At 47.7% G+C, this 24,937-nt stretch overlaps 1 protein-coding gene across 2 annotated transcripts; it reads left to right on the top strand.

The window, feature by feature from the left end:
* Positions 1–6,660: 6,660 nt before the first annotated feature.
* On the top strand, positions 6,661–24,602 carry LOC310670141 (uncharacterized protein). 2 transcript variants are annotated; one of them, XM_083424888.1, is made up of 6 exons: positions 6,661–6,905; positions 9,613–10,046; positions 11,706–11,832; positions 14,175–14,257; positions 17,732–17,858; positions 20,792–24,602. In XM_083424888.1, the coding sequence occupies exons 2-6, from the start codon at positions 9,639–9,641 to the stop codon at positions 22,867–22,869; spliced, it is 2,823 nt and encodes a 940-aa protein (XP_083281014.1). In that variant the 5' UTR covers positions 6,661–6,905; positions 9,613–9,638; the 3' UTR covers positions 22,870–24,602. The 2 variants fall into 2 exon arrangements, with proteins under 2 accessions (XP_083281014.1, XP_083281013.1); XM_083424887.1 differs by having other exon boundaries at positions 6,701–6,905; positions 20,789–24,602.
* Positions 24,603–24,937: the final 335 nt, after the last annotated feature.

Below are 24,937 nucleotides of genomic sequence, written 5' to 3' on the forward strand. Positions count from 1 at the left end.
TGCTCTACCAACAGAGCTATCCCAGGAAACTTATCCTCACTCATACGTTTTCACCGCTGAGTTGAATAGGATCCAAACTGCAGCAGTCTGATTGGTCCTAGAACAATAGGATCCAAATTGCAGCAGTCTGATTGGTCCTAGAACAATAGGATTCAGAATGCAGCAGTCTGATTGGTCCTAGAACGATGCAGCAGTATGATTGGTTGGCAGGAACCACCCAATCATGCTCCAGATATAAGTGAATCCACAACCTGATTGGCTTACAGTAGAATTCCAGAATTAGCCAATCATGTGCAGCCCATTGTGTAAATAATGTATATACTTTGTAATGTATATCCTGAAGCAGATACTTTGAGGGGACATTCATTCATTCCTCCTCACCACTATGAGCTGAATAAAGAGCATGAAATCACTTTGCGACTCTGAGTATATTTCAACCGCAGTAAGACAGGATCTGGCAAAAGAGGAGAGAGATCTTCTAGCCAGGCTAAAGGTAGAAGCAGAAAATTAAAGATTGCTTGGAAAGGGCAAAATTCCCCAAGACCCTCTGTGCTGGGAGGAGTGAAGGATTCTGGGAAAGAACCAAGCATCTTTGAGGACTCTGAGCTGAAGGATGCTGCTGCCTTAGAGGACCCAAATAGCAAAAATGCTTCTAGTCACATTCCTCACTTAAGGCAGAGGGGCCTTCTTTGTAGTGGCGCCTGCCCTGTGGAACGCCCTCCTATCAGATGCCAAAGAAATAAACAACTACAGTGGTACCTCGGGTTAAGAACGTAATTCGTTCTGGAGGTCCGTTATTAACCTGAAACTGTTCTTAACCTGAGGTACCACTTTAGCTAATGGGGCCGCCGCGCTTTCTGTTCTCATCCTGAAGCAAAGTTCTTAACCCGAGGTAATATTTCTGGTTTAGTGGAGTCTGTAACCTGAAGCGTATGTAACCCGAGGTACCACTGTATATTGACTTTTAGAAGACATCTGAAGGCAGCCCTGTTTAGGGAAGTGTTTAGTGTTTGATGTTTTATTGTTGTTGTTTTTGAAAAAAAATATTCTGTTGGAAGCCGCCCAGAGTGGCTGGGGAGGCCCGGCCAGATGGGTGGGGTGTTGTGACGTGGGGTTTGTGATTTCAGCTCTCTTGACATAATCTGCTGGAGACAGTTCTCTAGTAACACTTCTTTATTACAGCAAACAAGACTGAAGACTGAGGAGGGGAAAGCTACATTTATAGGGACAGGGGACTAGCTAGAAAGGATACATTTTGGAGGGAACAATATCAGGCAATCACAGTCCTGCCTTTTGGAGGAAACCAATAAGACAGAGGATCCAAATACAGCAGTTTAAATGAACCAATAGTAGCTGTACCCCCTGAAACCAAAAGGCAGTTACTTTACCCTAATGCAAATATAGACAATAATAATACAGATATAAAATCCTTTGACTCAATACACAACACCCCTCCCCCCCTAGTGAGCACAGCAGACGTAATCTCTCAGGTACTGTGGGGTCCTACAACTTCTACTTGATCTCCTGACAACAGGCGTTGCCGGTTCTGGATTGGGTGTTACCTGTGGTAGAGGGGCTGCTATAGGGGTTTCCTCAGGAACAGATGGAGTCCCAGACATCTCAGGGTTCCCTACCTGTACCTCGTCATCATGAGGACTAGCAGACCCTGGTTCATTTGCTGAAGCCCCTGGTGACTGCACCTCTGGGCCATTTTCACTCTGGTCTTGCAGCTCTGCGTCGTTAGCCAGGGATGAATTATCTGACTCCTCCCTGCTGAGCGCCCGGCGCCTCAGCTGATCTATATGTCTCTTCCAAACTTGCCCATTTTCCAAGGTTACATAATAGGACACAGGTCCACTAGCCCGGGTGACCACACCAGCCACCCACCGCGAACCTCGTGAATAGTTCCTCACCCAGACCAGATCTTCAGGGGCGAGATACCTTGTTGTGTCAGTCTCAGCCTGGGGGGTTGCTCTTGAATTATGGTTTGGCATTTTATCCGGGTGGACATAATCCAGCACCGTTACCAGTCTTCTACCCAAGAGCAGCTCAGCTGGCGACTTGCCCGTCGCAGTACACGGCGTCGCATGCTGCAAAAATAACATTCGCGCGATGCGAGCTGACCAGTTACCCTCCATTAAGCGCGCAATGGATTCTTTGGCTGTTCTTACCATGCGCTCAGCCTGCCCATTGGAGGATGGGTGAAAGGGCGCGGATGTGACCCCTCTTATGAAGTTATCAGCCAAGAATGCCCTGAATTCTTGGGATACAAAAGCTGCCCCATTATCTGATACAATGGTCTCAGGTAACCCGTGGGTTGCAAACAGCTGCCTCAACACCTTGATTACGGCAGCTGATGCCATGCTAGGGACCATCGCCACTTCTAACCATTTGGAATATGCATCGACGACAACCAAAAAGACCTTCCCCTGGAATGGCCCAGCAAAATCTAAGTGCAGCCGGCTCCAGGGAGATCTGGACTGCTCCCACCAGTGAACTGGTGCTCTGGCCACTTCTGGCCGCACCTCTTGGCATGCCTTACATGTTCGTACCCATTGTTCTATGTTCTGGTCCATTCCAGGCCACCACACATAACATCGGGCTAGCGACTTCATCCTGACCATTCCCGGGTGTCCCATGTGAAGCGTCTCAAGCACCCTGTTTCTCAGTGGTGCTGGGATGATCACCCTATCTCCCCACAGGAGACAACCCTTATGCATGGACAACTCGTGCTGCCTTGTCGCATAAGGCCTGAATTTGTCTTCATGCGGACCACCTGGCCACCCCCTCCCCACCCAAGTGAGCACACGGGAGAGAACAGCATCTTTCCTCGTTTTCTCAGCTATATCAGTAGCCGTTACAGGAGCCCCCGGAAGTGTTTCCAGCATCATTATGTGCTCCGCTGGAGCGGGATCCTCATTGCTCCCGCCAGGAAGGGGCAATCGACTCAGCGCATCAGCGTGGCACAACCGTTTCCCCGGCACATGGGTCAAGGTGTACTGGAACCCGTTCAGGAATATAGACCAACGCAACATTCTGGGGGAGAGAATTTGTGGCGTTTGTTTGTTCGGGTTGAACAACCCTAACAGTGGTTTGTGGTCCGTTTCAATGGAGAAATGGCGACCGTACACATAATCATGGAACTTTTTGATTCCTGCCACAATTGCAAGCGCCTCTTTGTCAATTTGAGCATAGTTGCGCTCCGTGGGCGACAACGTACGGGAATAGAAAGAGATGGGCTTTTCCGACCCATCCAGTTCCCTATGACTCAGCACCGCCCCCAGGCCGTATTGAGAGGCATCACATGCCAGGACCAACGGCTTTGACTCATCATAATGAGCAAGGACGCTCCCGCTACTCAGCATTCTTCGCAAGGAGTCAAAAGCCTTCTGCTGCCCCTGCCCCCATCGCCACACATTCTTTTTCTGCAACAGTCTATGTAATGGTTCAGCTACCGAAGCTTTATGGGGTAAGAACGAATGATAAAAGTTAATAAGTCCCAGGAATGACTGCAACTCCGTCTTGTTCTGTGGTCGTGGTGCCTCGATGATGGCCTTAATCTTAGCATCTGTGGGGTGGATGCCTGATGCATCAATTTTAAACCCCAAGAAATCCACAGCTGGCACCCCAAAGCTGCATTTTTCCTTTTTCAGTTGCAACCCCACCTCCTTGAACTTGAGCAACACTGCACGGACACGCGCAACCAGTTCCTGTGGGTCTTTTCCAGCAATCAAAACGTCATCAAAAAATGGCAAGACCCCCGGCAGACCTCTTAACAGGCGTTCCATGAGCCCTTGAAAAATCCCTGGGGCCACACAAACTCCAAATTGTAATCTGTTAACTCTGAACGCCCCTTTATGTGTGACAATAGTCTGTGCTTCCGCTGATTGTGGGGTTACTGGCAGCTGTTGGTAGGCTTGTGCCAGGTCAATTTTGGCAAACACCTTGCCCCCAGCCAGTTTAGCCAACAGATGTGATACGACTGGAATGGGGTATGAGTTTCCCCTGAGTGCCTTATTGATAGTACATTTGTAATCTGCACAGATCCTGACTTCCCCATTTGCTTTAAGGGGCGTGACGATTGGAGTCTCCCACTTAGCAGAGTCCACGGGTGAGAGAACTCCCTGCTTGACCAATTTATCCAGCTCTGCTTCGATCTTGGGTTGCAGTGCAAATGGCACTCGCCTTGGTTTGAGTCGGATTGGGGCCACCCCAGGGTCCAACTCGAAGTCAACTGGGGGCCCTTTATAACAACCCAGTTTTCCATTAAAGAGACCAGCAAACTCTTTGCATAATGCCTCGCTCATCTCAGGGCAGGTTTGGATTGAATTAAGCCCTGATATACTCAGTCCCAGGGCGGGGAACCAGTCAGTGCCCAGGAGACTGGGGCGACTGCCCTTCGCAATCACCAGTTTGAGTACAGCCTGTTTGTCCCGGAACTGAACTCTCACGGCACACATTCCCATAACATGGATGCGGCCCGCTGAGTATGACTGCAAGGTTGCCGGGAAGGGCTCCAGAGGGGGCAACTTACCCCTGGGGAAGAATGTCCTCGCGGTCTGGTCCGACACGATAGTGAATCCAGATCCGGAGTCCACCTCCATGTCGCACTGCTGACCCTCAATCTTCACCTTGACGTGTGCCTTGCCTTGCGCTGGGAACTGCACGACCCTCCCGTTGATCTCCGTTACATAGTGGCAGTCCTTTAGAAAATGGGTTGCTGTGGGCGGTCTGCGATGCTCCAGTCTAGGTGTTCCTGTCGCTCCCAACGCCGCCGATCTACAGACCCTGGCGATGTGACCTGTCTTCCCGCACGTCCGGCACATAGCATCCCGGAAACGACAACTCTTCCGCTCATGGTTTCCGCCACAACCTGGACACCTGCCTCGGTGATCTTTGTGCACTGTGCAGGCCTGACGCACTGACTCGACCCCACGGACTGGGCTCTGGCTCGGAGTAGCCTCTAGCTCGTCCATGGCATGCGCAACTTCTATCTGTGGCTTAGGGGCCTTGCGACTGGCATCAAGCTCCTCTCTTTCATAATTCTCCGTGGCGGTGGCCTCCTTCAAGGCTGAAGCAAGGGTAACCTCTTCTTTAGCCACGATGCGTCTTCTGGCTTTCTTGCTGCTCAGACCACCGATAAACCGATCCAGGAGAGTCTCTTCCAGATTTTGGAAGTCGCAGTGCTGAGCGAGCTTCCGCAGTTCAGCTAGAAATGCAGATACAGACTCCCCAGCACGCTGCTGCCTCTCATGAAACTCCATCCGCCGGGCCATCTTGGTCTCAGTAGGCGCCAAATGGCTTGTTAGGCAGGCAAGAATATCTTTGAGAGATGTCTCACTTAGCTTCGCTGGAGCAAGCAATGCCTTGGCCAGCTTGAAGGTCTCAGGCCCACAGTAGCTCAGGAATGTGGCCCTTCTTTTGCTGGCATCGGTGATCCCTTGAGCCACTGCGAAGAACTCGAAGCGTTCGACGTAGTCTTCCCACGTGTGGGGCTCTGATGGCTGGAAGGGCTCCAATACCCTTGGACTCTCCATTGTCCTGTGGCAGGGTCGTCTTCTCAGCTGGCCAGTGAGTCTTGTTCTTAGCTGCAATCCGGACTCTGAGGCAGGGCTGCGTTTAACCGCTCCTCAGCATTCCGGATCCCATCCTCGTCGCCAGTTGTTGTGACGTGGGGTTTGTGATTTCAGCTCTCTTGACATAATCTGCTGGAGACAGTTCTCTAGTAACACTTCTTTATTACAGCAAACAAGACTGAAGACTGAGGAGGGGAAAGCTACATTTATAGGGACAGGGGACTAGCTAGAAAGGATACATTTTGGAGGGAACAATATCAGGCAATCACAGTCCTGCCTTTTGGAGGAAACCAATAAGACAGAGGATCCAAATACAGCAGTTTAAATGAACCAATAGTAGCTGTACCCCCTGAAACCAAAAGGCAGTTACTTTACCCTAATGCAAATATAGACAATAATAATACAGATATAAAATCCTTTGACTCAATACACAACATGGGGTATAAGTAATTAATTGTTGTTGTTGTTGTTGTTGTTAAGAATCACAGCTTTGCAGCGTTGGAAGGGATCCCAAGGGTCATCTAGTCCAACCCCCTGCGATGCACGAAGATCAGATGAAACTGTTTCTTCCTCCAGGTTTCCATTGTATGGATGGCTTTGTTTGTTGTATCGCTTCTAAATAATAATAATAAAAAAAATAGAAATAATTCCGACCCATCTGACTAGGTTGCCGCAGCCACTCTTGGCAGCTCACAACAAAAAATAAAAGCACAATACAACATTCTTGTGTTTGTCTGTTTTATTGATCTGTTGCGCCGCCCCCCCCCCCCCCGCCAAATGCTGGCTGTTTGCTGTAATAAACATTGGTTGGCTGGTTGCTATTGCGTACGCTAGCACTTCATTGCTGGGAAGTGACCTATGTATGTATTTTTAATTAAACAAATAGGAAAGGAGAAATCGAATCAGGTGGAAGAGGATGACAGTTCTGCGTTTCCCTCTTTTTATGCTGCTTTAAGAGATGGGGGCGGGGAGAGAGATGATGCGCCTCTCCTTGGCCTCCCAGGGGTTAAAACCAAGTGAATCTGAATCCTAGACAGGACGGGAGGGGGGGGGTTGAGGCGGGACGACCGGAAGTGGCGGAGGCGGGGTCCTTCCGCAGTTGTTCTCCAGCCTAGGTCGAGCCAGAGGCCGATTGGACTACAACTCCCATCATCCTCAACCCGCTGAGCCAGTTGCCGGGCATTATGGGAGTTGTAGTCTCCCAGCCTCTCCGGAGCCGATGCCTCCCCCTCCTCCTCCCCAAAGTCTTTATTCCCCTGCCTGGCGGAGGAGAAAAGCGACCTTCTGCCTCTCCCCGGAGCGCTGCATCGGCGGCCCCGCCTGGAGCTGGTGAGCCCCCGCGCCTCTTGTGGCCTCTGCAGGAAGGGGAGCCCCGGGGTGCAAAGCTGGCCTTAAGGGCCAGGGCGCCTCTGGCTGGGGAAGATGCCCAGATCCCTGCACCGGCCGCAGGCTGGAGGGGAAAAGCCACCATAGCGGGTGCAGGATCCTTTATCTGCCCCATCCCTCATTGCACCCCATGGGGAAATGGAAGGCAACCCTGTTTCGGAAAGCTTTTAATGATCTATGTGTCTGTCTTTCTTTCCCTCTATATTTTCTTTGGAAGCCACCCAGATCAGCTGGGGGCAACTCAGTCAGTTGGGCGGGGTATAATTAATTAACTAATTAATTAATACAGAAAGAAAGAAAGAAAGAAAGAAGACGACGACTGAGCTCAACCAGGACACACACAGCAGCCACCACCCAAGAGGAAAATTTTATCCTCCTTGGGCATCTCTGATAGGATGGCATCCAGCTGAGAATAATATTTTTCTTTAACATGCGGCTGGATGGTTATGTGGGAGCCGGTTGAAGTTAAATCCTTCGAAGACAGAGGTCCTTTGGCTGGGAAGGGACAATATGGGATGAGGGGGCAACTCCCATCTCTTGCGGGGGTGCAATTAGTGCCAGCACCGTCAGTTAAGAGTTTGGGTTTAATCTTCGACACCTCCCTTTCCACGGAGGCGCAGATTGCAGCTATAACAAAGGCGGCATTTTTTCATCTCCGCCAAGCTAAGCAGTTGGCTCCTTACCTCTCTCGCCCTGACCTAGCCACTGTGATCCACGCGACGGTCACCTCCAGACTGGATTATTGTAACTCGCTCTATGTGGGGCTGCCCTTGAGACTGACCCAGAAACTCCAGCGGGTGCAGAATGCCGCGGCAAGACTCCTTACGGGGTCCTTGCTGTGGGATCACATTCACCCGGTGCTATACCAGCTGCACTGGCTCCCGGTGGAGTACAGGATCAGGTTTAAGGTGTTGATTTTAACCTTTAAAGCCGTATACGGCCTAGGACCCTCGTACCTACGGGACCGCCTCTCCTGGTATGTCCCACAGAGGAACTTACAATCTTCAAACAAAAACATCTTGGAGGTTCCAGGCCACAGAGAGGTTAGGCTGGCCTCAACCAGAGCCAGGGCTTTTTCAGCTGTGGCTCCGATCTGGTGGAACGCTCTGCCACAAGAGACTAGGGCCCTGCGGGACTTGACATCTTTCCGTAGGGCCTGCAAAACAGAGCTGTTCCACCAAGCCTTTGGCCAGGGCACAGCCTGACTCCCTCCTTTGGCAATCTTCACAGAACTCTAGCCCAATGGTTGCCATCAATTTGATTTGAATTAATTTTATAATGAAATGATTTTAGAATGTTGTGTTATTTTATTGTTGCTAGCCGCCCTGAGCCCGGCTTTGGCTGTGGAGGGCGGGATATAAATAATAATAATAATTATTATTATTGGCATCCTACGCCCATGTTGTCTAGTCTGGGGTGCATAGGGAGGAATGGGGGGACACACCACAAAGAATCAAAACAAGGAAGAAAAAGAGTGGCGCTGGAGCTTAATGATGCAAGGCTCGTCTAAGTCCATCTGCCAGGAGATTTCTGGGCTACATCAATAGGAGTATAGCATCTAGATCAAGGGAAGTAATAGTGCCACTGTATTCTGCTCTGGTCAGACCTCACCTGGAGTACTGTGTCCAGTTCTGGGCACCACAGTTCAAGAAGGACACTGACAAACTGGAACATGTCCAGAGGAGGGCAACCAAAATGGTCAAAGGCCTGGAAACGATGCCTTATGAGGAACTACTAAGGGAGCTGGGCATGTTTAGCCTGGAGAAGAGGAGGTTAAGGGGTGATATGATAGCCATGTTCAAATATATAAAAGGATGTCACATAGAGGAGGGAGAAAGGTTGTTTTCTGCTGCTCCAGAGAAGCGGACACGGAGCAATGGATCCAAACTACAAGAAAGAAGATTCCACCTAAACATTAGGAAGAACCTCCTGACAGTAAGAGCTGTTCGACAGTGGAATTTGCTGCCAAGGAGTGTGGTGGAGTCTCCTTCTTTGGAGGTCTTTAAGCAGAGGCTTGACAACCATATGTCAGGAGTGCTCTGATGGTGTTTCCTGCTTGGCAGGGGGTTGGACTCGATGGCCCTTGTGGTCTCTTCCAACTCTATGATTCTATGAGATTGGGGAAGAGGGTAAAAGCTCCCGTTGCAGCATTTTCTTGCTGGTCTGCAGCATAGCAGGGTTATTTTAAGGAGGGGAAGGTTAACCTACTTACAGGCTGTGACCTCCCCCCCCCAAAAGAAACAAAAGAAAAATCATTCCTGCGCTGCAACTGATTCCTGCACTATGCCATCAGACAGCTAGATATCTCACCTTTGCTCCAAGGAGCTACAAGGTGCAGTAGATGGTTCTCCCCCTCCTGATTTAATCCCCAACAGCCCTGTTAGGCTGAGAGGCAGCGGCTGGCCCAAGGTCGCACCCAGTGAGTGAATGAGTGGTAGAGGAATTGTGTGGGATAAATAGCATGTGGGAGGCGGGGCCTGGTTCTTGCCCCACCCACATTGGGCTCTGGCACCTCCCACCACGTGCTACAGCCCCTCCCACTTCCGGCATGCGTTCCCCCAGCAGCTTCTCCCCGCATTTGCTAACGGGACAATGTCACACTTGGCAGGATTTGGTGGTCTGTTCCAATTGCTCCCCTCTCTGCCTCTAGACGGAAATCGGTAGGAGGTTTTCCCAATGGATGAGCAAAACCCAGCTGTCCTTGAAGGAGGAAGAGACCCCGAGCCTGGAAGCAGTGGGGAATTCTGGAAAAGAACTGTGGAGAGCATCCTGGGAGAGGAAGAGACCCTCAGCTTAGATGTCCAGCGCTGGCATTTCAGGCAGTTCCGCTACCAGGAAGCTGAGGAGCCTCAAGAGGTTTGCAGCCGGCTCCACCATCTTTGTCGTCAGTGGCTGAAGCCAGAGAGACACACCAAGGCTCAGATCCTGGACCTGGTGGTCCTGGAGCAGTTCTTGGCTGTCCTCCCTCCGGAGATGGAGAACTGGGTCAGGGAATGTGGAGCGGAGACCAGCTCCCAGGCAGTAGCCCTGGTCAAAGGTTTCCTCCTGAGCCGGGCAGAGGACAGGAAACAGGAAGAGCAGCAGGTGAGAACATTTTTATTCTTATATATTGCCCTTCATCTATAGATCTCAGCGTGGTTCACAACATGAAATGACAACATAAGAAACAGTATTTTGTTAGCTCCAAAATGGAAAATGGGTGAGGTCCCAACTAAAGAAGAATGGCAACTTAAATCGATGGAATATGTGCAGCTTGCAGATTTAACATATAGAATAAGAGAACAAGAAGAACATACTTTTAGAGAAGATTGGAACATGTTTATTGAATATATGGGGGGAATTGTGTACACTTGAAAATGTGGGCAGCATTAAGATAAATTCAGCAGTGTAAATGAGTATTGATGGATGTAATAATGGAATGGTTTAGTTTATGTATAATATGTAGGGATTTATGATATGCAAAATCAACCATGCCAGAGTAGAAGGGAAGTCATTGATATTTTAAGGTTGTCTAAATAAACATTCTAAAACGTAAAACAGAAGTTTTTAATGAAAATTATACTGGCGATATAAGAAACACAAAATACATAGTCAGAATTAGAACCAAAACAAACCAAAGGCAGTGAAGGTGAAGGAGGATTTCCTAAAACTATCTAAGAGGTGAAAAGAGATGACCTGATAGAAGTTTATAAAATGAGTCATAGTACGAGAACGCGAATAGATAGTCCCCCCCATCCCTCTCTTATAACATGGTAACTTAGAGATATCCAAGCTGAATTCAGGACAGAAAGTAATTCTTCATGCAGCACATACTTTAAACTATGAAACGCCCTTAAAAAAAAAAAATAATCATCATTTTTTCGATACAAACAACAACCGCAAAAGACACTACAACAAAAACCATAATAACAATAACACAATTTGACAATTCAGATTTGTATATCAGTGTAAACTATGGAACTCCTTGCCACTGGAGGCAGTGATGGCCGCCATCTTGGATGGCTTCAAAAGAGAACTGGACAAGTTCATGAAGGGGAGGCCTATCCACAGCTACTAGCCAGGATGGCTGTGCTGTGGCTCCATGGCTTGTCGTTGTTGTTTAGTCGTTTAGTCGTGTCCGACTCTTCGTGACCCCCTGGACCAGAGCACGCCAGGCACTCCTGTCTTCCACTGCCTCCCGCAGTTTGGTCAAACTCATGCTGGTAGCTTTGAGAACACTGTCCAACCATCTCGTCCTCTGTCGTCCCCTTCTCCTTGTGCCCTCCATCTTTCCCAACATCAGGGTCTTTTCCAGGGAGTCTTCTCTTCTCATGAGGTGGCCAAAGTATTGGAGCCTCAGCTTCACGATCTGTCCTTCCAGTGAGCACTCAGGGCTGATTTCCTTAAAAATGGATGCATTTGATCTTCTTGCAGTCCACGGGACTCTCAAGAGTCTCCTCCAGCACCAGAATTCAAAAAGCTCCATGGAAGGAGGCAATAACTCTTCTGAATGCCAGGCGCTGGAATCCACACACAAGAGCTCGAATCCTGCATTCGGGTTTCCCATGGGCACCTGGTTGGCCACTGTGAGAACAGGACGCTGGACTAGATGGGCCCTTAGCTTACGTTCCTGGAGGCTTCTAGTTAGTCAGCCCGGACAGCCAAACGCTAGAACTGGATAGGCTATTTTGGTCTACTTCTTCTGATGCATCTTTGCCTCCTCTATCCTTTTCCTTTTCCTTTCCACTCCCATCTCTGCTCCAGGAGAAAGGCCTGTTTGCAGAAGCGAGCGCCAGATTTTCTGACTCAGAGGAAGCTCATTCGGGGACGAGGCAGAGCCCCCCACAAGGCGGGATCGCCCCAGAGTGTGACAGAGGGGCCACCTTGCTTGGTAAGGATCTCTGCATGGGTGGGGAAACTGTGGCCTCCCAAATGTCACTGGACCCCACCTCCCATCAGCCTCTGACTGACAGGTGTCAGGGACTGGGCAGAGGAGGAAGAGGAGTTCAGAATCACAAGAGGGATTTGAGGGAGGTCACAGCTCGGAGGAAGAGGAGAAGAAGAAGCACCTTGGGGGGCGACGGCTGACGGACTCAGTGTCTTTAGAAAGCATTCCAGACCCCCCTCTCTTGGAACCTGGCGGGCCTTGAAAGTAGGAGAGCAATGGACTATGCAGAACTAGATAAATTACAGTGGTACCTCGGGTTAAGTACTTAATTCGTTCCGGAGGTCTGTTCTTAACCTGAAACTTTTCTTAACCTGAAGCACCACTTTAGCTAATGGGGCCTCCTGCTGCCGCTGTGCCGCCGGAGCACAATTTCTGTTCTCATCCTGAAGCAAAGTTCTTAACCTGAAACACTATTTCTGGGTTAGCGGAGTCTGTAACCTGAAGCGTATGTAACCCGAGATACCACTGTAACAGGAAGGATTCGAAACCTGCAGGATCAGAGATTCTTAGACGACTGGAGTAAATATATGAACTACAGTGATACCTCTGGATGCGAACAGGATCGGTTCTGGAGCCCTGTTCGCATCCTGAAGCAAACGCAACCCGCATCTGCGTGTACGTGGGTTGCAATTCGCCGCTTCTGCACATGCGCGTGACGTCATTTTGACCGTCTGTGCATGCACGATCGTCAAAACCCAGAAGTAACGTGCTCCGTTACTTCCGGGTCACCACGGAGCGTAACCCGAAATACTCATCCTGAAGCTACTTCAACCTGAGGTATGACTGTACAGTGGTACCTTGGGTTACATACGCTTCAGGTTACATACACTTCAGATTACAGACTCCGCTAATCCAGAAATATTACCTCAGGTTAAGAACTTTCCTTCAGGATGAGAACAGAAATCGTGCTCTGGCGGCGCAGCAGCAGCAGGAGGCCCCATTAGCTAAAGTGGTGCTTCAGGTTAAGAACAGTTTCAGGTTAAGAATGGACCTCCGGAACGAATTAAGTATGTAACCAGAGGTACCGCCGTATCTGGAAAGTAATTGTGATGAACAGACTACTCTAGTAGGACTGCAATAAGTTTTGTAAGGTGGATTATTTGAAATATTGGAAGAAAGGCTATGAAAAGAATTATTAGTTAAGGACAATTAAATGTAATAGGAAATTAAGAAATGCAGAATAAGTGATAAAGAACGGAAAATCATCAGAGGTGTTGACGGAAGTCAAAAATATTGTATAAGATGGGAAGATAGGTTGTATGACTGTTGGAACTGGTATGTTAAAAAATCAATAAAAATGTGTGTGTGTGTGTGTGTGTGTGTGTGTGTGTGTGTATATAGTAGGAGAGCAGAGTTCAAAGGCAGAGGGCACTTTGCAGCACCCGTAGCGATGACCCATGAGGAAATGGGAGAGACAGGGGGTGTGTAGATTCACCATTATTCTGCAAGGCTGCATTCCCAAGCCTCTCTCTGTGAATGTTGAATAAAAAGCAGATGGCAAGGACTTTTCCTCGTTTTATCTGTTCCTGTCAACCTGCCGTGGGGGTTGGTTCCTCTGCTGCCTGACGCCAGGCCACTGTTGAGGGATGCTGGCAGTTGGAGTCTAGCAGCAGCAGCAGCAGCTGGGCCAGAGATTCCCCATCCCTGGATTGCTATGATAACGATTCACCCTTGGGTATGCTCGTGTTTTTTACTTACTCCACATCCATTGCGCTTGGATAGCTCGGTTGGTTAGAGCGCAGTGCTGTCAACGCCGAGGTTGCAGGTTCGATCCCCATACGAACTTCCTGCAATGACAGGATGTGGGGGCAAATCCGTTAAGTGGTTCATGGCGCAACCTGGGAGGCAAGGCAACCCGAAACAGCCTTCTTGCCGCTTCAAAGTGTTGGTGCTGACCTTTAAAGCCCTGAACGGCCTCAGTCCAGTATACCTGAAGGAGCGTCTCCACCTCCATCGTTCTGCCCGGACACTGAGGTCCAGCTCTGAGGGCCTTCTGGAGGTTCCCTCGCTGCAAGAAGCCAAGTTACAGGGAACCAGGCAAGAGGGCCTTCTCGGTGGTGGCACCCACCCTGTGGAACGCCCTCCCACAAGATGTCAAAGAGAAAAACAACTACCTGACATTTGTAAGACATCTGAGGGCAGCCCTGTTCAGGGAAGTTTTTAATGTGTGACATTTTAATGTATTTTTAATCTTTGTTGGAAGCCACCCAGAGTGGCTGGGGAAACCCAGCCAGGTGGGCGGGGGTATAAATAATAAATTATTAATTTTTTTCCGTCTCTTGCAGGAGATGGAATGATGCCCGCAGCATGTAGCGGGTCATCTCTCCCCGGTGGTGGAAGGGAAGGAGCTGTGATGGAAAAGGATCAGGTAAGGAGAAGGATCAGGGACGCGGGTGGCGCTGTGGGTTAAACCACTGAACCTAGGGCTTGCTGATCAGAAGGTCGGTGGTTCAAATCCCCGCAAAGGGGTGAACTCCCGTTGCTCAGTCCCTGCTCCTGCCAACCTAGCAGTTCAAAAGCACGTTAAAGTGCAAGTAGATAAATAGGTACCTCTCCGGCGGGAAGGTAAATGGCGTTTCTGTGCGCTGCTCTGGTTTGCCAGAAGCAGCTTAGTCATGCTGGCCACATGACCCGGAAGCTGTACGTCGGCTCCCTCGGCCAATAAAGTGAGATGAGTGTCACAACCCCAGAGTTGGCCACGACTGGACCTAATGGTCAGGGGGCCTTTTACCTTTACCTTTTAAGGAGAAGGATCACTGGGGAGATGGAGATGGGCTCACTTCTCTGGATATGTCTCATTCCCTTAGCATCTGCCCACCAGGCCTGTTATGGAGGCCGTTGTCGGGGTGAGACATTCGTTTGCCAGAAATCATGCAATTTCCAGAAGCTGTTTTCTTGCTGGTTTTGTTTTGGATTTTTTTACATCTGCAAGGTCAGCACTCCAAGAGCTCAGTTTCTGGAATTGAGTAAGAGTCCGTTTAGTCTGAACATAAACCTCAAAATGAAAGGATGTAGTCCTTTGAGGGCGGGGTGTGTCTTGCAGCCAACTATGGCAAGACCTTTAAAAAACTTAGAAAGAAGTTTGCCTCTATCGGAGAAGCTGGTAAATAGTTTTTGGAATTGTTAAGCTTATAAGGTAAAGGTAAAGGTACCCCTGCCCGTACGGGCCAGTCTTGCCAGACTCTAGGGTTGTGCGCTCATCTCACTCTATAGGCCAGGAGCCAGCGCTGTCCGAAGACACTTCCGGGTCACGTGGCCAGCGTGACATCGCTGCTCTGGCGAGCCAGAGCCGCACACGGAAACGCCGTTTACCTTCCCGCTAGTAAGCGGTCCCTATTTATCTACTTGCACTCGGGGGTGCTTTCGAACTGCTAGGTTGGCAGGCGCTGGGACCGAACAACGGGAGTGCACCCCGCCGCGGGGATTCGAACCGCCAACCTCTTGATCGGCAAGCCCTAGGCACTGAGGCTTTAACCCACAGCACCACCCGCGTCCCGTATAAGCTTATAAAGCCAGTAGTAAAAAAAAGTTCTATCTATACCTGATTGTGTTGCTGTGATTTATTGCTGTGCTGGCACTTGGGATTCCTAATAATAATAATAATTATTATTATTTATTATTTATACCCCGCCCATCTGGCAGAGTTTCCCCAGCCACTCTGGGTGGCTTCCAACAGAATATTAAAAACATGATAAAACATCTAACATAAAAAACTTCCCTAAATAGGGCTGCCTTCAGATGTCTTCTAAAAGTCAGATAGTGGTCTTTTTCCTTGACATCTGATGGGAGGACGTTCCACAGGGCAGGCGCCACTACCGAGAAGGCCCTCTGCCTGGCTCCCTGTAACCTCACTTCTCACAGGGAGGGAGCTGCCAGAAGGCCCTCAGAGCTGGACTTCAGTGTCTGGACTGGACGATGGGGGTGGAGACACTCCTTCGGGCCAAGGCCATTTAGGGCTTCAAAGGTCAACACTTTGGATTGTGCTTGGAAACGTACTGGGAGCCAATGTAGGTCTTTCAAGACTGGTGTTATAGGATCTCGGCGGTCGCTCCCGGTCACCAGTGTAGCTGCCGCATTCTGGGTTAGTTGTATTTTCCGGGTCACCTTCAAAGGTAGCCCCACATAGAGCACATTGCAGTAGTCCAAGCAGGAGATAACCAGAGCATGCAGGACTCTGATGAAATAGTCCGTGGGCAGGTAGGGTCTCATTCTGCATACCAAATGGAGCTGGTAGACAGCTGCCCTGGACACAGAATTGACCTGCGCCTCCATGGACAGCTGTGAGTCCAAAATGACTCCCAGGCTGCACACCTGATCCTTCAGGGGCACAGTTACCCCGTTCAGGACCATCGAGTCCCCCAAACCCACCTGTCCCCCCAAAACAGTACTTCTGTCTTGTCAGGATTGAACCTCAATCTGTTAGCCACCATCCATCCTCCAATCACCTCCAGACACTTCAATTCACTTCAAGGCTGCGTGGAAAATGTGCTGGACCCAGTGTAGTGTTTCTGGCTGTGCAAACTTCAGCAAGCCTTGGAAAAACGCACAACAGGTTGCTGTGGCAGCTTGCAGATTCTCAACGGATTATGGGTGGCTTCCATAATCCCTGACAGCCATTAAGTGCTATTCTCCTTTCAAAAGGACCCCAGGGCTGCAAATGCGTCTGTGATAAAAATCAGGGATTTTTTGTTTTTTGGAGCAGGAACTGGGGGGAACTGAACTCCCTTACCTTTTAAAAATTAAATAATAATTATTTTTTTGTCTGGGGGGGCTGGAACAAATATATACCCACAATGCCTCAGCCAAAAATCCACATACATCTGTAATCAATAAAGTTTTAGCCATTTCAAATCCAGATCATTGTCTGCGTGAGTTTATTAATCACAAGTAGCATTTAGCCACTGCCTGGGAGAGGGGCACTGTGACTGGGCCTGCAACAAACAAACACATTTAGTGGTAAGTTCCTATTTTCCCAGAAAAAAAATCACTGGATGAAATAATACAATTAAAAAGAAAACCGAATCCTTTTTAAAAACCAAAGACGAACCTACGGACTATGCAGCTACATGGTAGCCATTCATGAATTACGTCCAAATACACACTTAGAGCTGGCAGGCTCCTGTAAAGTATAGTTTTATCTGGATTTGATTGTATACCAGAACTTTTTGACTGCTCAGTTGCACTTCCATGAAATCATAGCCTTATCATTCGTAGCATTGATTTTATCTCTCTGAAATAACCATTTCTCCGCTCTGCGTCATTTTCTTTCTAAAGTTGCGGGTCAAACAGGCAAGATGTAACCCAAACCAAACACTTAAAATGAATGTTAAAAAAATATTAATTGGAGTAACAAAGGAGATGCAGTGTTATAAATCTTAAAAATATAAGAAAGCGGCAAAAGGAGTGGGGGGGGGTCAATTTATATTTATATTTTTATTTATATTTATATTATTTATATTTATATTTATATTTATGTTGGTTGGGAAACATTGGAGTGTTTTTAGGTCAAAACACTTTTGAAAAATAGAAAAAAAATAAATTTTATAATAAAGGAAAACAGGCAAGCGGTGGTTCGTTTCTGCATCTCTCAAACGTGTGCATGTAATGAAATGAAACAGCTTTTTAAAAACTGTTTAATCAACAGTTGCAAGCATCTTAAAACACACATTGAAATGCAATTTAATAGAATGAAAATGTTTAAATGGGTTTTAAACCACATGCATTAACCCAAACCATCCTCGGCGCTGAGGGTAAAACCCACCCACCTCGTCTGCACTTGGGACTTTGCTGGTAAATAAATGTCCCGTTATCTGTGAAGAGGAAATGTTTGCTTCTCTTCCAGGATTTGGTGACCTTTGAGGAGGTGGCTGTGCATTTCTCTGCGGAAGAGTGGGCCCTGCTGAATCCGAATCAAAGGTCCCTGCACAGGGAAGTCATGGAGGAGAACTGGGAGATTCTGGCCTCTCTGGGTAAGACACAGTTTTGTTCTTTAGCTGATTATCTCTGCAGCACATAGACCTGTAGAGCTCGAAGGTGACTAGGGATCACATACTCCAACTCCCTGCAAGGGAAGCCTTATTCATTTACCCACAACCATTTTTAGCACTGTTGATTTTCAATTCTTTTAAGTGGCTAAAATAGTTGTTTTTAACTGGTTTTTTGCTGATAAGTTCATTGTTTTCTTCTTTTTTTAAAAAAAAAATCTTTTTATTAGTTTTCCACATTTTTACAAACTAAATTACTTTAATATAATACGATGTCTTAAAATCAGGTTTCCCGCTCGTGTTGCAAACATATGTTGATCGTTTCCTCCCGTAGCTGCGTCATTTCTTAATTAAAGTTCGGTTGTCACCCAGTTGCTGACCACATTTTCCCATTGTTTTATTCTTTTTGTAAAATGCCTTGAGGTTTTTTCTCTTACAGCCAAGGGGTACCATATATAAAACTCATTAATTAAACGTCCGTCTCTTAGAGGACATACAGAATTATATATATATATTTAAGAAAAAAGAACCCAGCTTAAAAACAGCACAGAACAGAATCACAGATAAATTTAGAAACACACACACACAGAGGAGACACTAGGTCATCCAGCAGGGAAACCTTGTCTGAACAAAAATGAGTGCTGAGAGTTGTCAGGAGAGACTCCTGTTCCCCTCACAGTGCTATAGTTCCCAGAGTGGTTTAGCAGTCAATCCTTCTTCCCAGAGGACTCTGGGAATTGTAGCTCTGAGAGTGGAATAGTCATTTTGGACTCACAGCCGTCCATGGAGGTGCAGGTCAATTCTGTGTCCAGGGCAGCTGTTTATCAGCTCCACCTGGTACGCAGGCTGAGACCCTACCTGCCCAGGACTGTCTCGCCAGAGTGTTGCATGCTCTGGTTATCTCCCGCTTGGACTACCGCAATGCACTCTACATGGGGCTACCTTTGATGGTGACCCGGAAACTACAACTAATCCAGAATGCGGCAGCTAGACTGGTGACTGGGAGCGGCCGCCGAGACCATATAACACTGGTCTTGAAAGACCTACATTGGCTCCCAGTACGTTTCCGAGCACAATTCAAAGTGTTGGTGCTGACCTTTAAAGCCCTAAACGGCCTCGGTCCAGTATACCTGAAGGAGCGTCTCCAACCCCATCATTTTGCCTGGACACTGAGGTCCTATGCCAAGGGCCTTCTGGCGGTTCCCTCCCTGCGAGAAGTGAAGTTACAGGGAACCAGGCAGAGGGCCTTCTCGGTAGTGGCACCCGCCCTGTGGAATGCCCTCCCGTAAGATGTCAAAGAACTATCTGACTTTTAGAAGACATCTGAAGGCAGCCCTGTATTGGGAAGTTTTTAATGTTTGATGTTTTATCGTGTTTTTAATATTCTGTTGGGAGCCGCCCCGAGGGGCCGGGGAATCCCAGCCAGATGGGCGGGGTATAAATAATACTATTGTTATTATTAAATAGGGGGTCACCTAACCACTCTCAGAGCCCTTAAGAAACCACAGCTCTCACGATGCTTTGAGGGAAGGTGTAGGCAACCCGCTGTGGTCTACTAAACGTTCCTCGATTACAACTCCCTCCTCCGTTCACCTTTGGCCACGGAGCTGCCCCATCCACAGTTATTTCTGGCAGGAGCTTCTTGGTGCTGGCTCCCCCTCCTGAGTGAGGCGCAGCTGTCTCTGTTACTGATATTCAGGAGAAAGTTAAGAGCACTCCTGTTTACTGGCCATAGCAACCATGAAAGTAATAACTCTGAGGGTATGTTATTGTTGTCAGATCTTCCAAACGTTCTTAAGACTGTTTTGAATGGTTTTTTAACACTTTAAATACGTTTCTTTTTTAAATTCAATTTTTAAATTGGGCTGTTTTAACATCTGAAGAAGTGGGCGTGCACACGAAAGCTCATACCAATAACAAACTTAGTTGGTTAAGGGGTGATATGATAGCCATCTTCAAATATATAAAAGGATGTCACATAGAGGAGGGAGAAAGGTTGTTTTCTGCTGCTCCAGAGAAGCGGACACGGAGCAATGGATCCAAACTACAAGAAAGAAGATTCCACCTAAACATTAGGAAGAACTTCCTGACAGTAAGAGCTGTTTGACAGTGGAATTTGCTGCCAAGGAGTGTGGTGGAGTCTCCTTCTTTGGAGGTCTTTAAGCAGAGGCTTGACAACCATATGTCAGGAGTGCTCTGATGGTGTTTCCTGCTTGGCAGGGGGTTGGACTCGATGGCCCTTGTGGTCTCTTCCAACTCTATGATTCTATGATTCTATGGTCTCTAAGGTGCTATTGGAAGGAATTTTTAAATTTTGTTTCAACATTTTGCTGTTTGCTTTTCTGGGCTCCTTTGGGTGGAAAGGAAGGAAACAAATCTAACAAACTGTTTGTTAATAACAGTATTAATAAGTCTAGTTACATTGGGGTCAGTCCAGCAGGCTTCCTCTCCCTGTGCTAAAATGGTGGTGATGATGCTAATAATAGTAATAATTTTATTACGGTCGTACCTTGGTTCTTGAACGGAATCCGTTCCAGAATCTGTTTGACTTCTGAAAACGGTCAAAAACCCAGGCGCGGCTTCTGATTGGCTGCAGGAGCTTCCTGCACTCAATCAGAAGTCGTGGAAGCCATGTTGGACGTTTGGCTTCCAAAAAACGTTCGCAAACCAGAACCCTCACTTCTGGGTTTGTGGCGTTCAGGAACCAAAACAGACGAGTACCAAGGTGTTCGACAACCAAGGTATGACTGTATTTGTACCCCGCCCATCTGTTTGGGTTGCGTCAGCCACTCTGGGCTGCTTCCAGCATATACAAAAACAATCCCTCTTAAGTCTTTTCAGCCCTTATCAGAACTGTTTGAGTCGTTCTATGATTTGAGGCTCCGTTTCTGACTGATTATCCCCCTCCGTTCCAGCAGGTGACGAATGGGACAGCGAGGAAAAGGGAGACTCTCCCAGGATATCTCTGGAAAGAGACAGATGTGAGAAGAGGGAACAGCAGAGAAGGAAAACCGAAGCAAATCAGAAGATGAGGGGGAAAGCCTCTGCCTCTCAGGACACTGACTGCCACGAAATCACAGCTCAGGAAGAAGTGGATGAGAGACAGGAAAAGAACAGCCCTTCCATGCTGAGGGAAACAGAGGAGAAACCATATCAGTGCTTGGAGTGTGGAAAGAGCTTCCATTTCAGTTCCGACCTGACTTGCCATTTCAGAACCCATACGGAGGAGAAACCATATGTAAGCCTAGAGTATGGAATGGGCCTTAGCGTGACAACAGGCCTCATGGGCCATCAAAGTATCGACACAGAAGAGAAACCATATAAATGCCTGGACTGTGGAGAGAGTTTCTGTCTGATCCACTTGGTGGAGGAACCATATCAGCGCTTGGAGTATGGAAAGAGCTTCATGGAGAATTCAAATCTCACTTCCCACCAAAGGACCCATGTGGAGGACAGATGCCTGGAGCATGGAAAGACTTTCGGTTCGAATGCAGATCTGTCTTCCCACCGAACAACCCACAAAGGGGAGAAACCATATAAATGCTTGGAATGTGGAAGGAGCTTCAGCGGCAGAACAGCCCTCGTCTCCCATCAGACGACTCACACAGGGGAGAAACCATTTAAGTGCACCGAGTGTGGAAAGAGCTTCAGTCAGAAGGTAAACCTCACTTCTCATCAGAGAACCCACACAGGGGACAGGCCGTACAAATGCTTGGAGTGTGGGAAGAGCTTCCATTTCAGTTCCAATCTTACTTGCCACCAGAGAGTTCACACAGGGGAGAAGCCGTATGGATGCCTGGAATGTGGAAAGTGCTTCAGCGGGAGAACGGGCCTCATTGCTCATCGAAGTATTCACACAGGTGTGAGACCATATAAATGCCTGGAGTGTGGAAAGAGCTTCAGTCAGAAGGTGAATCTCAATACTCATCAGAGAACCCACACAGGGGACAGACCATATAAATGCTTTGAGTGTGGAAAGAGCTTCCGTTCAAGTCCGGAACTTTCTTCCCATCAAACAACTCACACAGGGGAGAAACCCTACCAGTGCTTGCAATGTGGAAAGTGCTTCAGCGTAAGAACAGGCCTCATTGCCCATCAAACAACTCACACAGGAGAGAAACCGTATCAGTGCTACGAGTGTGGAAAGAGCTTCAGCCAAAAGGTAAATCTTGCTTCTCACCAGAGAACCCACACAGGGGACAGGCCATATCAATGCTTGGAGTGTGGGAAGAGCTTCCATTTCAGTTCTAACCTTACTTGTCATCAGAGAGTTCACACCGGGGAGAAGCCATATGGATGCTTGGAGTGTGGAAAGAGTTTCAGTGGGAAAACAGGTCTCATTGCTCATCAAAGAATTCACACAGGAGAGAAACCGTACCAGTGCTTGGAGTGTGGAAAGAGTTTCATTCAGAAGGTGAATCTCACTTCTCATCAAAGAATTCACACAGGAGAGAAGCCATATAAATGTTTGGAGTGTGGAAAGAGTTTCCGTTCAAGTCCGGAACTTTCTTCCCATCAAACAACTCACACAGGGGAGAAACCATATAATTGTTTGGAGTGTGGAAAGAGTTTCAGTCGAAGCCCAAACCTTGCTTCTCATCAGAGAATTCACACAGGGGAGAAACCCTATCAATGCTTGGAGTGCGGAAAGAGCTTCAGTAGGAGCACATACCTCTCTTCTCATCAAAAAAATCATGTGGGGGAGAAGCCCTATAAATGTTCAGACTGTGGCATGACATTTTCTGTTAAATCAAGCCTTGCTTCTCATCAACGAATTCACACAGGGGAGAAACCCTACCAGTGCTTGGAGTGTGGAAAGAGCTTCATTCAGCGTGGAATCCTGACTACCCATCAAAGAACTCATACAGGGGAGAAACCGTATAAATGCCTGGAATGTGGAAGGAGCTTCATTCAACGTGGAATCCTGACTAAACATCAAATGACTCACTCTCGTGACGAAATATCAATGCACGGCATGTGGAAAGGGTTTCAGTAGAAGCATGCGTCTCACTTTCCATTAAAGAATTCACACTGGGGAGAAGCTATATAAATGTTTGGGGTGCGGGAAGAGCTTCTGCGTATGCAGGCACACCTGTGCACATTGAAGAATCCACAAAGCGGAGAACCCTATAAGTGAAGCGTGGGAAAATCTTAAGCACGCGTGAAATCCTTTCTGGGCATCCAATAATTTGTACTAGGAAGAATTCATTAAAAACGTTTGTGGAGTGTTGAAAGGTTCTTTGTGGGAAGACTTAAGATGACAGAACAGAAGGAAGCGTAATAAGCAGGGTGTGAGGTCAACACCCTCTCCCACTTCTGTTCCCGAGTGACGAGGATTCAGATGCACACTGCCTCTGATTCTGAAGGCAATATATATCCATCATGAATGGTAGCCATTAGCAGTCTTATCCTCCACACATGTGTCTAATTGTACTATATCCTGTGGCAGTGAATTCTGTAGTTTAGCTATGTGCTGTGTGAAGAAGATCTTCCTTACCCGTCCTGGATTTTCTACCGTTCATCTTCATTAGATGATAATAGAACTGTAGCTTTGGAAGGAACAACTTCTTGCAATTATAGGAAGAACTGCGAAGGAATCCTTGACTACCCAACCTAGTTTAAAAATATCCTTCTTACCGTCAGAATGACAATTGCAACTGACTGCTCGCCCTTTACCCACGGGTCCAAGGGCGGGTAACAACAACTAAAACACAAAATTAAAAACAATTTAAAATGACTTAGGGTGGGTCCTAAAAATATACATCTATAGCGTCAGAAGCGGTAAGAGGTGCATCTTCAGCGTTTGCCAAAATGAAGGTGCCAGTTATATCTCTGTGGGGAGTTTCACAATTTAGGGGCTGCCACAGAGAAGGCCCTCTTATGGCTACAAGATGGTATAGTGTAATGGAAATAAATTAGGGTTGACATATGTCTGGAATTTGGCCGTCGGCAATGGTAACCGGGTGGAAAGCACTGACATGTCTGGGAAAATCCGGAAGTGTCGATTTTTAGAAGGATCTTTAAAAAGGAAGTTTCGGAGCTCAGCGAATTTGGCCAAAACTTAAAAAAAATAATAGCTCAACTATTTTTGTGTCCGGATTGTCACTTTTTGAAATACGGCACCCCTAAATCAATGCATGGGTGGGTAAGCCTGTTCTTTTCCTCTGAGGAGGCTGAAGAAAGGGGTTAGCTGAAATTTACATCTTGAAGCCGGCCAGAACCTGCATGATTTGAGGAAAGCAGCCTTGAGAAAGAACAAAATGTTAAATATAAGGAAATTGCCCAAAGCAGGGCTGCTGAGGGGTGTGGCTGAAGAGGTTTGGACCAGGGAGAGTTCTGAGGGGCTGGATTTGGCCCCCGGGGCTAAGGACCCCTGTGTCTGCTCTGCTGGGTTGAGGTTGAGATGAGTTTATCTGAGAGATCATCTTACCCCATATATAACCATTGACCACTTTGATCTGCAGAGCTGGCGCTGTGGCAAGTGCCACGTAATAGTCATTCCACATTTGTAAAAAATAAAATGTATTTTACCGTGGCAGCACCCGTAGTTTGGAAATCCCTGCCGATTGGCATCGGGCAGCTGCCGCCCCTGTACCCTTTTCGTCAGCTGTCGAAAACATTTTTTGTTTAGGCAAGCCTGTCCAGATAGTGTGTTTTAATCTGTGTTTTAGCATATCGTCGAATTTAATTGTTTTTCGAATGTTTAAAATAGTTGTTTTTAACAGATAATTCCGTTGTTTGATTCTTTTTTAAAATCGCTTTGAGTGGTTTTTTAAAAACAACAACAACAACACAATCAAGGGTTTGGTTGGCATCCATCTGTCCCGGGAGACAATGAAGGGCTGCACCTTTGGGGATGAGGTCAAACCGCTGAAGAGTTACGGCACCTGCTGTGGCTATAGAGACCGAAACAGGTGAGATGTTTTGTTGCAGCTTGGGAAGATGGAGGCGTCCAGCTGTGCAGCTGCAGTTGCATCGAGGCATTTCTTCTCTCTGTGCTCGTCCCACCAGTCCTCCTTCCTCTGGTTACTGCTGTGGATACAGAACCAAGCAATACAGTGGTG

This window comes from Podarcis tiliguerta (genome assembly GCF_965153285.1).
Source record: "Podarcis tiliguerta genome assembly, chromosome: 2".
In the NCBI taxonomy this organism is placed as follows: Eukaryota; Metazoa; Chordata; class Lepidosauria; order Squamata; family Lacertidae; genus Podarcis; species Podarcis tiliguerta.

Coding starts and splice junctions, on each gene's coding strand:
- LOC310670141 (XM_083424887.1), top strand. CDS start 9,639: ATGGATGAGCAAAACCCAGCTGTCCTTGAAGGAGGAAGAGACCCCGAG. Junction 11,833..14,174: donor CAGAGGGGCCACCTTGCTTG/GTAAGGATCTCT, acceptor CGTCTCTTGCAG/GAGATGGAATGATGCCCGCA. Junction 17,859..20,788: donor GGAGATTCTGGCCTCTCTGG/GTAAGACACAGT, acceptor CCTCCGTTCCAG/CAGGTGACGAATGGGACAGC.